The sequence below is a fragment of the Convolutriloba macropyga genome, chromosome 5, assembly GCF_964194025.1.
Source record: "Convolutriloba macropyga chromosome 5, txConMacr16.3, whole genome shotgun sequence".
Lineage (NCBI taxonomy): Eukaryota > Metazoa > Xenacoelomorpha > Acoela > Convolutidae > Convolutriloba > Convolutriloba macropyga.
The window spans coordinates 21,705,338-21,720,927 of record NC_134472.1 but is presented as its reverse complement, the minus strand read 5'-3'; the positions used below and the strand labels follow the sequence as shown (position 1 = coordinate 21,720,927).

The following is a 15,590-nucleotide window of genomic DNA, read 5'->3' as shown; positions in this document are numbered from 1 at the left end:
ACAAGTCTAAAATATCCAAATTTTTGCATTTTCAGGGTTTCAATTTCATTTTTTCATATTGTTTCTTTCGAACGGTACAACTTTAGGTAGCTGAAGCAAGTGCTGTTCAAATATTTGTTTAATGGCTCCCGAACGAAGTTTGAGTGTCTTTTTAATGCAAAATTTACGCTTGACCATTTTCTTGACCATTGTTTGGATTTCACTTCTCGGGTGACTTTTCCACGGTTGACTTTTTTTGGTTTCTGTGAAATGTCACCAGTGCTCATCCGAGATGTCGCTACTTGAAACCCTTCTCCAATAGGAATGTTTTTCAGAATGAAAGTTTCTTAAGCCTATGCCACCTTATAAATTGTTCACCTCAGCAGTTGTTTGAGAGTAATTTTTTTTCGACGATAATCGGTTTTTATTTAAATTTTGCTGGCCATTTTCCTCATTTCAAGTACAAGTTATTTCATTCTTAATAAGCTTTTTTTAACTGTAATTGTGATTTGAGTAATTTTAGTTGTTCTGTTCTACTGGTTTCTTGGACCGAACATTTTCACCCAGGACAAAATAGCAGTACTTAACTGAAACTTCGAGTCTTCATTTTACATACTTCCGAGTCTTGGAGTTATGGGTTATAAAGAATACTTATAGTGAAATCATCAGGGTTAAATTTACATGGTCATTTTGCAGTGATATTCTGTCAAAGCAAATCAACCTTGACATTAGAAGTGCTCTAGACTTTACTCAATTAGATTTAACATCGTTTGCAAACTGAGGCTTTGACCAAGCTCTTATACGGACATGTCAAATAAAGTGTTGGTGTTAGTGGGTGGTTTGTCTATTTGATGATTGGCTAACCTTAAACAGTTTGACGCCATTGATTTGAACTTCATGGCCTCTGATGACACTCGTGAGTCTGTTCCTACTCAGAAACTTCTTGATCGCTGTATGATTGTACCTGTAAACAAGATTTATCCAAATTAGCGAACGAAATTTAATATAGTTCGAAACTGGTTGCTTTAATATAGTGCAAAACTGGTTGCTATTTAGTTTAAAACTGGTTATTCAGTTTAAAAGATGATCTATCAACGTGTATCACATGTCCACAAGATAGCCAAGCTGTATAGAAAGGAAGAGATATTTAATATGATTTTGTGTAGTATGTATATTTTCTTGGAATGGGCGTTGAGTGAGATGCCAGAGTTGGAAATATATTCGAAGCCAATCGCCTTTTAGTGTAGGATTTTTGAACGGATTGCTGAAAAAAGTTGTTGCACTTGTTATTCTTTAATTAGTACTCTTGACTATATCTTGAGTTTTGCAAATCTTTCGAATTTTTGCCCGAAAAGAAAATTTGCACTGAAATGAATGCATTACGTTTGAAGTGTTGACAATTTTTATCCGATGCTAGAAAAGGGTAATACCATGACTTGAGTCGAAATACTGATAGTCAAAATAAATTTTTTGCTGGATACCTTTGCTGGGTTAAAAACAAACAACTTTTTCTTCTCATTGGAGAATAGTCGCGTTTCATCACTTATTTGAACATATTTAGTATTAAATTTGAAATAGAACTAAGTGAGTAAATGCAGAGCCTGTAATTTTTGTTGATCATTTGTCTGCTGTGTATAATGCAGAAAGATATCCGAATGAGTGTTTTGCATTTGAAAGTAATAAAACGTAGAAGTCTCAAAAAGCAAGATACGGTCTACAATGTGTTAGTGCCCGAACATTAGACTTTGTGTAGAATATTGGCTACTAATGGGTAATGTCTGTTGTCGTGTCGCTTTTTATGTGATTTTAGGATTCACAACTTTGAATCTCCCGTATTCAGTTCCCCAGACCTCGTTAAATTATGTATATTTTTGATAGTTTGTGATAAATTTAGCATATTGCGCTGTTGGTTTTTCCTTTTCATCTAATATGGACTAATATTTATCCAATTTTTTTGGTTAATTTATACTCATTCGGTTTAAAATATTTTTTCCACAGAATCACGTCACATAGTCGCTTGCATAATTTCAATGATATCTCTGAGATGGATAATTGTTTTTCTGTGTCATGTTTTTCAGTCCTATTCTTTTAACCCCATATTTAATTTAAGTCAGCAATAATTTAAACCCTTACATTGTTTTACCCGCGTTTTAAGTACGCTTCGCATAGTTGAGGATAATTAGGTCTAATCAATTCAAGTTTGTGTTTTATTAATAGAGAATAAAATTGGGTTGAAATGACTGATGTGTGAATATAATATTAACCTCGGTCCTTCCACACTGATTTGAATATGTAAACTAATGGATCATTTTTTTGGAAAATAAGGCTAAAAAACAAATTGTGAAAAGCAAAGAACATTTCATGTTTTTATTGCAACTTGAAAGCAGTATAATAATTGACGACTTCGGGATAATTGACAATACGATAAGTGACGAAGACATCAGTGACGAAGACATAGGATTGTAGATGGCCGTGTGTTTTAAAAGAGAAAATAAATTTAAACTGCCTGGAATTGCTCGAATTATCAAAGCGACAAATGTCGCATTTACGCAGATGGCCCACTTATTCGCGTAAACGGAGAAAGCAGTCTAAATGCCCCTATAGGAAAGCCGGCTAAACAAAAATCCAACGCTCGCAGCACAGTCATCACTTATGCAATTTTATTAGTAACCTAGTTTCTCTCGACACAGCATGCGTTGCCGTCGAAACCCAATTAAATACAAATCTCGCAGCGACTAAGAACACTGAAATCTTGGTGTTATAAAAATTTCGGTGTTAAACTGATTTCGGGGTTGAATAAAAACTGAGGGGTAAATTTATACGGTGTTAAATCAATGGTGTTAAATCAATCGGGCTGAAGAGAAGTACAGCAGTTTTTTCTAACCAACTGTAGGCAATAAGCAAATTTTTAAAATGTATTTACAAAAAAAATATATTTTAAAAATTATTACAGAATTTTTAGCTATCAAAATTCTGATTATTTCGTTTTATCTGTTAAGGGTTTGGAGTATTTATGATTTTGGGTAGGCTTTGTTTTCGTGCATTTTTGGAAAATTTTGGAGTCTAAATTTTTATTCCATAATTTTATGGGACCCTTATAAATATTTTTGGGTCAGATAAAACGAGTATCTTGGCGAACATTTTTGGAGAAATGATGCACATTTTTTGAAATTTTTTCTGGTAGAATTTGTGATGTAGATTGCTGGATCTTTCTTGAATTAATTTTGGCTGCTTTGAGCTGAATATCAAGTCATAAGGCTTTTCGCAATTCTTTTTGAAAGCAATGAATTATTTTGTAACCATTGTACTAATGACCAAAAATCAATTGGTAAGTAGAATTTTCTTTTTTGGCACTAATCAAAACGTATCTATGCAATGAAAACTTAAATAGTCAAAATCTATCTGCTCTAAACAATGGTTTAAAATTAAAAAGCTCGCTTTAGTAAATGATTAATTTAATTTTTCACAGTTTTGAAGAATTGTTTGTCGTACGTTTTTGTCAGGTCTTCGATTGCCGACTACGCCGTGTTTTTTTGGGTTTGTGTGAGTATTAGAAGTGTTAAAAACTTAACTTTCAGAAATCAGCGACCTTTAAATTAGGAAACAAAAACATGCCTCAAATCGCTCCCTTCCAAATAGGCCAGTTCCGAAGTGGCTTGCCGTCCCAGCTTTTGGTCTTGATTTTTTTTTCATTTATTGGTTGTTTTGAATCTCCAGCACGATAAATGAGATAGGTTGTTCTGAGAAAAGAGCATTACCAACCTGAGTTTAAATATGCTGATCGGCAGAGTTAACTTTTCAACTGCTGTTCGAATATATTTATTATGGTCTTTTATTAAAATAAAGATAGTAAATAGGTAACGTGTGAATTGTTGATCATTTGTCTGCTGTGTATAATGCCGACAAAGAATTCTGGTGTTATTTCAATTTTGAGGCTCTAAACCGAGGTGTGAAAGTTTAGCGCATCAAGATCTACAATTTGTTTGGAACCGGGACAGGAGACATTGGTTAGAATGTCACTGTTTAATTATTGATTCGGTTTTTCAATTCATTTCTATTGCCTAATAAAAATAGGATGCTTATCGCATTTGCTTCTCATAATAATAAGTTCAGTTTCAAGACATTGTCCAGTTTTGTATGTTTTTCCTCATATGTGATCGTTTAACATCGCTGTTTCGTTTTGCGTTTCATTTTGGCGAGGATTTATTTGTTAGTTTTCAACAATGCCTTTCATTAATTGTTTTAGCGCCGATGAAACCCACTAAAGCGCGGCCCTCGAAAACGTCTGGCAGCAAGTCTTTGGTTTGGAAAGCCTGATCAAGGACCCATCCAGAGTTTGCACGGTCTGATCATAATTTCTAGAACCCCCAGAGCAGTTTTGGAATCAATTCTGTTTCGCCCCTAGTGTTTTGTTGCTACTCAATTAAAATTTAGGTGTCGTTATTTGGCACATTATGTAAACATAGCTGGCAAATTGGCAGAAAATAGCCGCAATAGCTTTCTAGATCTGTAGTCTAAAAAACAGTAAAAAATAGACCAAAAAATTACTTTTTATTACAGGATGAGATGTTATATTTTGACTAGGAATCCGTTATTGCTTCCTCTATTAGCTGCTCTCAAATGACCATCGATTAGAGTGACAAACACTCACTTGACCTTTTCTCTTTCAATTAAAGAAACATAGCTGGCAGATTGCCAGAAAATAGCCGCAATGGCTTCGTAGATCTGCAGACTAAAAAAAACAATAAAACAGACCGACCAAAAAATTCGTCTTTTCATTGAAGGCTGATATGTTCTAATTATAGCTGCGAAGCTGTAAGCTGAGCGTAGCTATATTGCGGTGCTCTTGGTTTTTTTGTTTCGTCGTCTGAAGCTTCATTTTCGTTTTACATTTGTTCTAGAACATTCTGTCTCGTCACTGCTTAAATGACTTTTTCGCGCTTGATTTCACGCTTTCTGCGTGACCTAAATTGCGGTTATTCAGAAACCTGTTAATCTGTTCCTAAAACAAAGTTGATTGTAAGAAAACAGATTGTGTGGTCCGACAGCCGAGTGGTTAAGGCGACTGGCTGCTAATCCGGAGATCGCCGGTTCGAGACGCGACAGGGAAAATTTTTTTTGCACCCAAAAACAACCTCCTTTGAAATAAACTTTTAAGTTTTATAGGCGGCGATAACTATTATCAACTCACTTGTGTATCTTTTTCCACCTGTATTTTACGGCACGCAAGTCTATTTCGCAGCTATTCCGGCAATCTGCCGGCTATGTTTTGATTTAAAATCTGTATAAGTTTTAGCTGCCTCTATTAGCTGCTCTCTAATAACCTTCATTTAGTTACACACACGCATTTGACCTTATCTCTTTGAATTAAAGTAAGTCAAGTGTGACCAAAAATTTAATCACGCGAATGAACAAAAAACTCGCCCCACTAAGAGCAAAAAATGACGTCACGCACGAGATGAAATTGCATGAACGAATGAACAAAAAGCAGATTCGAAGTGGTTGTGACGTCATATGGTCGTAACAAAAATCGTGACGACGAAATAAAAAACATAGCAGGACAAGTCCTGAAATACAATCCAAGGAATTGAATGAAAAACAGGCCTAATTTACCTGACCAGCAGGTCAATTGAACAATCCCAGCCAAAAAGACGAAATCTCGAAAGTTGAGAAACTAAAAGAATCAAACTAAACAAAAAAATCAATTATTCCTAAAACTCTTGAAGCTTTTAACCTGAAGGCCATTTATGACACAATGCAATATAGTCATTAAGTCACGCAAAAGACTTGAAACAGATAAATTTGACACTAAAGATTGATAATCTCGAAAAAAATGACAAATGCTTCAAAAAGAAATGTGAAAAATGCTTCAAATGAAAAGGAAAAATTTAAAGATATTTTTCGAAAATGTGTCTGGAAAAAATGTTCAAATTCATTTTTTCTCTGTGGATTTCTGTTTTGTAGCTCATCTGCAACATTTAAAAAATATCGTTGGCCAATAAAGATAGTTAAACTCAGAAAATGACAAAAAAATCAAAAAATTTGAAAACAATCAAAAAAATTTAAATTGCAAGCTTTATTTAAAAAATTACTCATATTTGCAATCTAAAAAACAGAAAACTATTTTGTTGACACTAGAAGCTCTGCAATAACATACTAGCAAACTTAATAGCAGCAAACCCCTGGCCACTGAGTAAAAAGACTAAAATTTCAAGAAGTCAAAGAAAAATTACAATTTGAAAATTGCTGAAATTTGTAACAATAAAATCTTGAAACACATTCCCCATTACCACTAGAAACTATGCAGTAACCTATTATCAAAACCTAAAGTAAATGTTTTGGCTGTTCAGGTTAGAGAAACCTAAAAAAATGACAACAATTTTTAAAAATTTGAAAAAATTGGCTTATGCCATGGCCAATAAAAATTTTGCATTAAACTATTAGCAAATCCTAGACGAGATTTCTTGCCCCCTGGAGCTGGAAAACTCGAATAATGACAATTAATGTCAGAAAATTGGAAAAAACTGCAAGTTTTATTAAAAAAATTGATAAAATTCGTGAAGTTTAAAAACCATTCTATTACCACTAGAAACTATAAATTAACCTATTATTGTGACACCAAGAGCTGAAACAACAAAAATATTCAAAAAACTTGAAAAATTTTTAAAAATTAGAACAAATTACCGTGTTTATGTTTGTTGTAGCAATACATATAGCTCTTAAAATGGCCATAAAAAGTAATTACGTCTTGCAAAAGACCTTTACCAACTTTTACAAACCTCAATTTCAGACTGGTCCAACAAAAAAGACGAAAAAATTGCAACAATTTGGGCTCAATAACTTCTGAAATTGACCTGTTAACCTTGAATTACGGCCTTCCCAGTAGCTTAACCACTCTAAGTACTTGAAGAACTACTAAACGCGGATAAGGGCCTCTAATGAAACTTGATGCCCGCTGAGCTTCAGCTGTTAATCCCGTTTTGAAAACTCAGTCATGAAAAAAGGTGTGAAAACATTTTACAAAAAAAAGACAGAGCACCAATACAATTCAATTCTTGGATTGTAAAAACCAAGAGAAGGCCAATAATAGCCCCAGCTATCGCTGTGCGGCTATTAAAAAAGTCAATTTTAGAGCGAGGAAGTCATTTCTGACAGTGATATGAGTCACGTGTGACCAAAAATTTAATCACGCGTAAGAACAAAAAAAGCTCACTCTACTAAGAGTGAGAAATGACGTCACGCGCGCACTTCACTTGAAATAGCATGAACGAATGAAAAAAGCAGATTTGAAGTGGTTGTGACATCATAATGTCGTAACAAAAATCTTAACGAAAACCAAGAGAAGGTCAATAATAGCTCCAGCTATAGCTGTGCAGCTATTAAAAAGACAGCACGTTCTCCTGGGGGCTTAAATGTTTTATGCCCTTTAAGCTAGGAGGAACAGAATAGATCCAAGTCTTGATTTCTGGAAGTGTGGTCTGGATACTCTACACAGAGCCCTTTGTGGAGTCTTGATATGATCATCAGAACAAGAGGAGCAGCCGTGGAAAACAGCCAGTCCCCTGAGAAAAAGATTCATAAGCCCCTGAAGACTGCTTTTTTGAAATGTTATCAAGCATCCTTGCAACCCGTTACAAGCGTAGGGCCTGCAATCAGTGTTAAAATCTCGACATATAAAACCAACTATCGCGAAGGATTCCCGCTCTTCCTGATGAGATCTTTTCGCCGAATGGAGTTTTGGATACGCTAGCGTCAGCACCAATCTCGATATGTGACGGAGTCTACCACTCTATTGCATCGTGCCTCTTCATGGAAAATCTTTTCCCAACCTGGCAACAGAAAAATCGTCAAAAGAGAACATTCAAGCCTTCGATTCAACGAGCACGTCATAGGGACTGATCTTGTGCAAAAGCTCTGGAACACTCGAAATTGGCATATCAACCATCTTTCCGTGACCATGGATGGCACTCGCTGTTTTCTATCCTCATGGGAGACCATTGTCAAAAGTCAGGCGCTCCTCGCGCAGAGCTGCCAGTGGGTCTTTTGGCCAACCTTTTGCTGAAACCAACGATTTTCCATATAGTTGAACAATTTTTCGCGATAAGCACGCCCATGACTTCCGTCAGGACCATCAATAGCCGGTACTTCTCCCCAACTGAGTTTTTATTTTTTCCCGCAAAAATTTTCCGTTTAACACCCGCATCAACTCGGAGTAACCCACTGTCCATTGTTGCTGATTATTTAGATCTTTTTGGGATGGAAAATTGGTTTTTATTCTTCCTTTTTGTTGTACAGCTTTCTTAGCTCTGTTAAGCTCATTCATACTGCACCAATATAATCTTGTCTAGCAAGAGGGACTCGCCGACGCCATTTACCAAAAAGAATTATACGGCCTCAAGATATCAAGCAATTGCAACCAAAAAATCAGTTGAAAATTTGCATTTTCGATCAAGCAAAACAAATTGACTTATGGAAAGCCCTAACAGAAAAGAAGAGAGGCACCATCAAGACTGAGCAAATTAACAATAACATCCGCCCAAATTGAGCCGGTAAAGACGGAACGGAATGCAGGGACCGTAAGATGAACTAAAAGAAAAAGCAGATCAGAATATTAAAGAGAAAAACAATTAAAAAACAATTTTTGACGTAAAAAATTTTTTATGTACAGCCCAGACCAACAACCAGATAACTCATTTGGCAGAGCGTATTTGGCGAAGTACACTTCTTTTTGTTATTGAACAAGAAGTCTCGGGTTTGATCCACGCTTCCGCTTTCTTAAAGAGCCCCACTATCATCCTTACAAATATAAAAAATGGAAAATATTTTATCAGCAGCTTGCTGCCACCGCTCTACCCTTCAGTTGGCTTCATATAGCAATAATAAAACACTTAAATCTAATTTGGCAGAAGTCAGAATGTGTGGCCACAAAAATATCGCTCAATTTTAGTCGATGAGAATTATAAACTATGCTGCGGTCCAAGTATTGTTTTATGTTCTCGGGGTGAACATCCTTGTTTTTAATGAATGAATCTTTTTCGACGAAGAGTTCAAAAAACTTGCAGAAAATTTGCCACTGGTATTTCAATGATTACAATTTTAGTCTCGGTTCACACAGTGCGCAACCCAAGTGGGTGTGGCAACTCCAGTGCGCGACGCAAAGTTCTGGTCTAGATGGTCTGATATCCCGCATGCCAGACCCAATTTGGTCTGGTCTGAGCTGGCTTGATTTGATGTCTTGTCAGAAGCATCTTGGGTTAATAGTTGAAGGCATGACAGTCGATTTGCACTTAAGGTAAGAAAAGGGAGAGATTTACAGGTTAGTAGGGTGTAGACTGCTACCTGTATGATGTTTGTCTCTGCTGGTTGAACTGAAACATATCGCTGCTCCTGGTGCTGTCATTTTCCTCGTAATCCTCGCACGGGTCACTCCACAACAAGTCTGTCATTGTTCTGAAAAATCACACAAAAGAAAAATAGTCATTCATTTCTCCATTTACTGACAATTCCGGCCAATCTACAATCTATGGGTTATGGAAATTAATCAAAAATTGGGACTTAATCTGCACCAGGAGGCTGAAGCTAAACAAATGCAAGTTTTGCGTGTTTAAGTTGGTTAAGTCGTTAGGCATAGTACTCCATGCGCCAGATAATTTTCTCATTTTTAAAGACATTCGGCAAATATTAATTAAAGTAAATATGCAGAAATAAATGAGTCTTTGCCATTATAGGCCCGCCAGCTTAGTGGGGCTGAACTTTATAGTCACGCCAATTATGTGTGCTTCATTCAATGTTTGCTGTTTTCATCTTGAAAAATGGGTGTTTTTTTGGACATGAAAACTTTTCGAATTCAGTTTTTGAACTATTCGAGCCAGAAAAATGGAAAGCAAGGAACTTACCCTTCTCTGTAGCGATGATAGTATGTGTCGTACTTATAAATTACAATTAAATTTGTTATGGGATTTAGTAATCATTCTCTAAGTAAGGGTTACTCTCTCGTGATATGCACGCAAACTTGGTCACGTATTCGATATTTGTAATTGTTCCGACCCTCTTGAGGGGGGAGGAACTATATACTCAAATGGGTTTTTTTTTGTTCCGTGAATTTTCGCCGATCGATATATTCATCGTAGAGAGTTGAGACTTGTATCATTAGAAAGCTCGTCCAGCGTAGAATATGGAATTAAAAAGATTTTTTAAATTTTCGTTTTCTACAGGGAGTTATCGAGGTTTAAACTTATAAGAAAAGTTGAGTGAATTCACGTTGTTTTTATTCACTTTTTCCGGAATTTTCGCCTAAATTTTCGTCAATTTTGCTAAAATTTAATAAAATTTTTGAGAATAGTGTCGTTGACTATATTTTTAAAGACAACCAAGCATTATTGATTGTTTTGATTTATTTTTTTGGAAAAACATTCTGGATAAATATTACAAAATTCAGCCTTTTTCATCAAAAAACGGCACGAAATAAGCTACTTTAGTCCACTTTGATTAAATTTGCCTGCAGTACAGCCCCAAACAATACTCATACAATCTTTGTAGACTCAGAAAGGGGCTATTCCTACTTCGGCGTCCGTTGAGGGTGCTCTGTAATTAAAACTTCGCCGTTTTTTGCTAACTTTACTCGTTGGTTTTCAGAAATGCAGAATTTATTTTTGAGTTTTCAACGAACAAATTATCTATATCTACAACGTTCGAAAAATCAATTGTTCCTAACGGACAATAAGCATTAGCAGGGCTAGTTTTGGGCCAATCTTGGACTGTTACAATCCAAAAAGAAGTCGGATTGCAATCAGTCAGTCTTTTTTTTTTTCAAAAAAAGACGTTTTTTTAAATAAAAAGGAACAGAACATATCAAATAAAAGCGCAGGAATGGTAGGTCTATTTGGCTTTCTAAGGATTTCCAAGCTAATGCATTTAAATTTTTACTTGAAAGTTCATGGTCATTTCGACCTTTAAAAATAATTGATTTTCAAATAAATATTGGCTTAATTAACTTTTCCTCTATTTTTTTTTCTTAATTTGTTCAACTTCTAGCTTAGTGTCAGCAAAGAAAGAATACTTCTTCATTCTACTGATTTGAAGTTTATTCTCGGTTGTGGTTCTAAGCCTGAAGTTATTCTTTTCTGGATTTGATACTACTAGATTTCAGTTTTTTTGTTTTAAGATTTGCCAGTTTTTCACGTTTTCTAGTTTTGTCACCTTATCACATTATTGACAGTTCTCATATCACATTATAAGCGTTCAAAATATATCACAATTGCACTTATTAAAATCCTGAACAATATAGATTACCGTTTTGAAAGCACCGACAACTCTTGAAGAAATTAATTGAATTTTTGTCTTTAACTGTCATTTTTACTTTGTCGTTTGGGTCGTATGAAATTTTCTGTAAATGGATAGGTTTCATCGGTTTTTCATGGACAAATTGATGAGCAGATCTTCTGATATTAGTACGTAGCTGATGGCTTCCATGACTTAGAAAAAAATTGTTTAACAAAACTAAAAAAAAACTTTTTAACTTCGCAATTTTGTTCTTTTTAAATTTTTTTGTTACCTGGTCTTGTTAGTTAAATACATGTCAAATATGACATTATGGGTGACAAGGGAAGGTGTCAAAGGGGATTGATGTCCCAAAATCTATTTTTTTTTGTATTCGTTATGACCTTACTGGCTTCGACACCGGTTTTTCACAAAAAAGAATTAAATTAATTTAGTTTTTGTCAGACTTGACGTTGTTTTTGTACACGCAAGAAAAAATCTGGATATTTGCAGATCTCGTGGCTTCCTGTGGATGAATAAGTGACCCTATTTAAATAGTTCTTTTTGTAATTAATGTCTTTCATGACTTTGGATGTAATTTTGCTTCGAAAAAAAAATCAAAATTATTACATACTTTTACGTTTCGCTTTTTTGTCAACTTGTTACCTAGTCTTACTAATGAATGGCCATATACTCTTTTGTCGCTGTTTGAAGAAGGCGCAATCGAAAAATTTTTGAGGGCCAAAATATGGCTTGACGGTTTGGAGAGCGTTTTCTGTTAAGTTTCAATTGAATTTTTGTTTGTTGTTGTTCTTTTTTGCCGCTGAAAAAAAGGAATAAGGACAGTTCCTAATGCCTCTAATTCCTCTATAGTAGAATTGGTAATCGTAAACCTTTAGGATATTTCTTTTGTTTTCTAATGTTTTTTATTAATTTGAATTTAATTGTTTAAAAAAAGCGAATTTTTTAGCTTTTTTGTTTTTGTTCTTTTTTGTCTAATTGTTACCAAAACTTTTTATGGACTGGTCCCATATATCTTCTGGTGATTTATAAGTTTTTTTGTTTAGTTTTAGCTTTATCTGATGGTATGTTAACTTTGTTATTAAATTTCTTTTTTTCAAAACGGACATAAATTTTTTGATGTAATTAATGTTTGTTGTTGTTGTTGTTTGATTTTGCTGTTCAACTTGACTCGCTTTCTTAATATTGGCATATCACAGCAATCAATTGCATCAATTTTTGCTCCTCTGAGTTATTTGCTTTGGAGGCTATCTTATCGTTCATACACAATTTTTTTTGAAAAATACTTGTGCTTTTTTGAGTTTTTTGGGTTTCCCAAAAAAATAATTTTTGTGTTTTTCTATCTGTTCATCATTTGGTAGACAGTTATGCCAAAATTGTGGATGGGCGGGGTCGGAACCTTATGTGCCATCGCACATTACCGAGCCGCCTTGTTTGTATATAGAATGAAATATGATCAATGTTCAAAACTGGAGATTGTTTTCCTGTGCGGGGATCTACTTAACGCAGGTGCAACTAATGTGAATATGCAGCAGCACTGGATTCGAAACAGAATAGCTTATTTTACTCCTTTCACTGTGCTCTAACAAAATTTTGAACTTTATACCTTTTTGTCTCTTCTCGTATTTTCTTTTTTGTTTGTCGAGGGCAGATTTCGTGTTCTAAGCTATGTCAATATGATCTTATGCTCAATTTTCGTTTGGTTTTACTTTCATTTTTCTAGCATATTTTAATCGTCTATCATTTGTTGATGAGTACGACGCATACTGAGGTATCTCTTTGTGTCTCCTGATCTTGTTGATATCATTGAGCTGCTTGGCCTCAGGACTGATACCTCCATGAGCACAGAAGTACTTGCCGTTCACTACTGCGCAGAGAGGCATTGAGTTGAACATGCTCTGGCACTCTTTGAACAACTCACTTGAGTACTTCTGTGTAAACTCCTACCACAACAACACTTCGTGTATAGTTACGCCACTCTCATGACCAAAAATTAATTACGAAGAGATTCATCTCATTCAAATTTCATTTGCATCAGTTTCTGGCGTTAGTCGGTTACGGGGTTATGGATCTTTTCCGTTCGTACCCTCAAGTTTAGTGTGTGCATAATATTTGCACCCCGCTCCCAGACGCAAGTGCCATATTATTACATACTGATTTACTATGTAATGACACGTGCTCTGCAACTGGTGGCTGTTCAACGTATTGGGGCGCAAACGGATAAGATCCTTGGTTATATTTGAATAATAGGTTTAAACACACACGTGCAAGTAGCCAGATCTTAGAAGTACCCGTTCCTAGATTTTTCAGCATGCAGTGCCCAATTTTAAAACCTGGCGAGTACGTGATTCAAGTGCATTTTAGACTACTCTTCGACGTATCGAGTTATTAATAGATTGAAACGAGACCAAAATCCAAGACAACCATTAATAATGAAGGTCGAATGCAGTATTCTAATATGCTTAATTTTAAAATGTATGTTTTTGCATAAGTTAATATAGCTGTCCAACGAGCTTTTTATATTGTAACTTCTTGAAAGATCTATAAAGACTTGACAGATCTGTATGTATGTATGTATGCATGCGGATATTGTAATCTACTTTGTAATATAGTAACTTTTGGTATTTTAACTTCTAGCGCTACAGAAGTTTGGCATTTTAAAACTTGAACTTGCATGTTGTAAGTATAATAAAAGTAAGTTACGTGAATCTGATGAATCTCTCGTGAATCTGATGAAGTCAATGAATAAATCTGGCATTCTTCAAGAAAAGCACAGCTGATCGATATGTAAGTCAGAATTTTGAAGTGACTTTATCGGAGTCACGTAACCTATAATTTAAACTCGAGCTCTGCAAGTTTTAAAATCTGTGTATTAAGAAAATCGGGCACTCGGAAAGCTGTACCGCAGAGATCTTGCATTTTAAATGTTGCTTGAGCGTGTTTTAAGCATCCATTAGCAAAAAAAAACAGTGGAGCAGATAGTCCTTCCCTTCCACTAAATGGGGTTGGAACAAATAGGGTTTATTTGCGCACCTCGTGGTAGTTGAAGTTCTTGTTGAGTTTCTCTGACTCGTGGTTTCCGCGTAGGAGGAAGACATTTTTGGGTGCCATCAGTTTGAGTGAGGCCAGGTACAATACGCACTCTGTACTGAATGAGCCTCTGTCCACATAGTCGCCCAGAAACACGTAGCTGGTGTTACCTGTTGAAAAGAAAGTTTGTTTCCTGAATTGGGTTCCCAAAAGCCTACCTGAATTGGGTTGGGTTAACTAATGGTAATAATTAATACAAAACGAAGCGCTCAATTTCCAGAAAAATATACATTTAATCAGTTCTCATTACGATAACAACAGTTGCATAACTAACCGATAAAATAACTCGTTACCACTCGTCGATACTACAAACACCGTTGTGAACTTAACGAAAACCTGAAAAAGTAGTGGAACTCTGCTTTGTGATTAGACTCTAGTTTCTGCCGGGTTCTTATTTTTCGGTTGGCAGCTAAACGCCCTGTCCACCACATTTCAAGACTTCAAGGTGCAGTAGAACAGAATTTTGCTCTAAATTCTGATATTTTTGTAGTTTCTAATGCCCGATTTTTTGTGATCTAATTATTCTGGCCAAAAATAGGAGAGAACACGTGTCAATCGGAATAAGAACATTTTGAGTTACAAATGTCCGTTTGAAGCATTTGGAGGCTCAAGGTTCAGTTTGAAATTAAGTTTAATATATGAAAACAACCATCACATAAAATTTGAAATTTACTGCTGCCGAGTATAAAAAAGACGTCATGCCCATAAAAGATGGCATGAATAGAGAAAAAACTATTCAGTTTTCTGACGTGAAGAAACTATAGTTGAGATTGTGAAGATGAAACTTAAACAGTAGGTTCCAGAGACAAATGCAGTATTCATTTTAAAAAGTTCGTGAATCAGCGGTACACGGGCATGTGTTAATAATAGCCAGCTTTGATTAGACACTTCAAATCTACATTTTAACATGGAGGCTCGTTAATGTGGGTTTGCACATATAGTTCCGACCCCGCTCATCCACATTTTTGGCATAATTAGCGACCATATGAGGAACAGATAGAAAAACCCCGAAAAAAACCCGAAAAGATCGCCTCCAACGCAAATAACTCAACGGAGTAAAAAAATGCAGCGTTAGATTGATGAGATCTGCCATTATTAAGAAACCGAGTCAAGACCAACGACAAAATCATACAACTACAACAAAAATTAATTACATCCAAAACTTTGTCCATTTAAAAGAAAAAAAAACCTAAACATAGCTGGCAGATTGCCAGAAAATAGCCGCAATAGATTCGTAGATC

General features: G+C 35.4%; 1 protein-coding gene across 1 annotated transcript in view; it reads right to left on the bottom strand.

Annotated features, from left to right (window-relative positions):
- The window catches only part of LOC142339228 (protein phosphatase 3 catalytic subunit alpha-like), a 39,433-nt gene that overhangs the window by 10,742 nt on the left and 13,101 nt on the right, over window positions 1–15,590 (bottom strand). The window contains exons 4-7 of the mRNA XM_075389084.1: window positions 14,293–14,459; window positions 13,027–13,202; window positions 9,319–9,429; window positions 844–943 (exon numbers count right to left, since the gene is read on the bottom strand). Of these exons, the coding sequence (XP_075245199.1) occupies window positions 844–943; window positions 9,319–9,429; window positions 13,027–13,202; window positions 14,293–14,459 (554 nt within the window). The remainder of the gene's footprint in view (window positions 1–843; window positions 944–9,318; window positions 9,430–13,026; window positions 13,203–14,292; window positions 14,460–15,590) is intronic.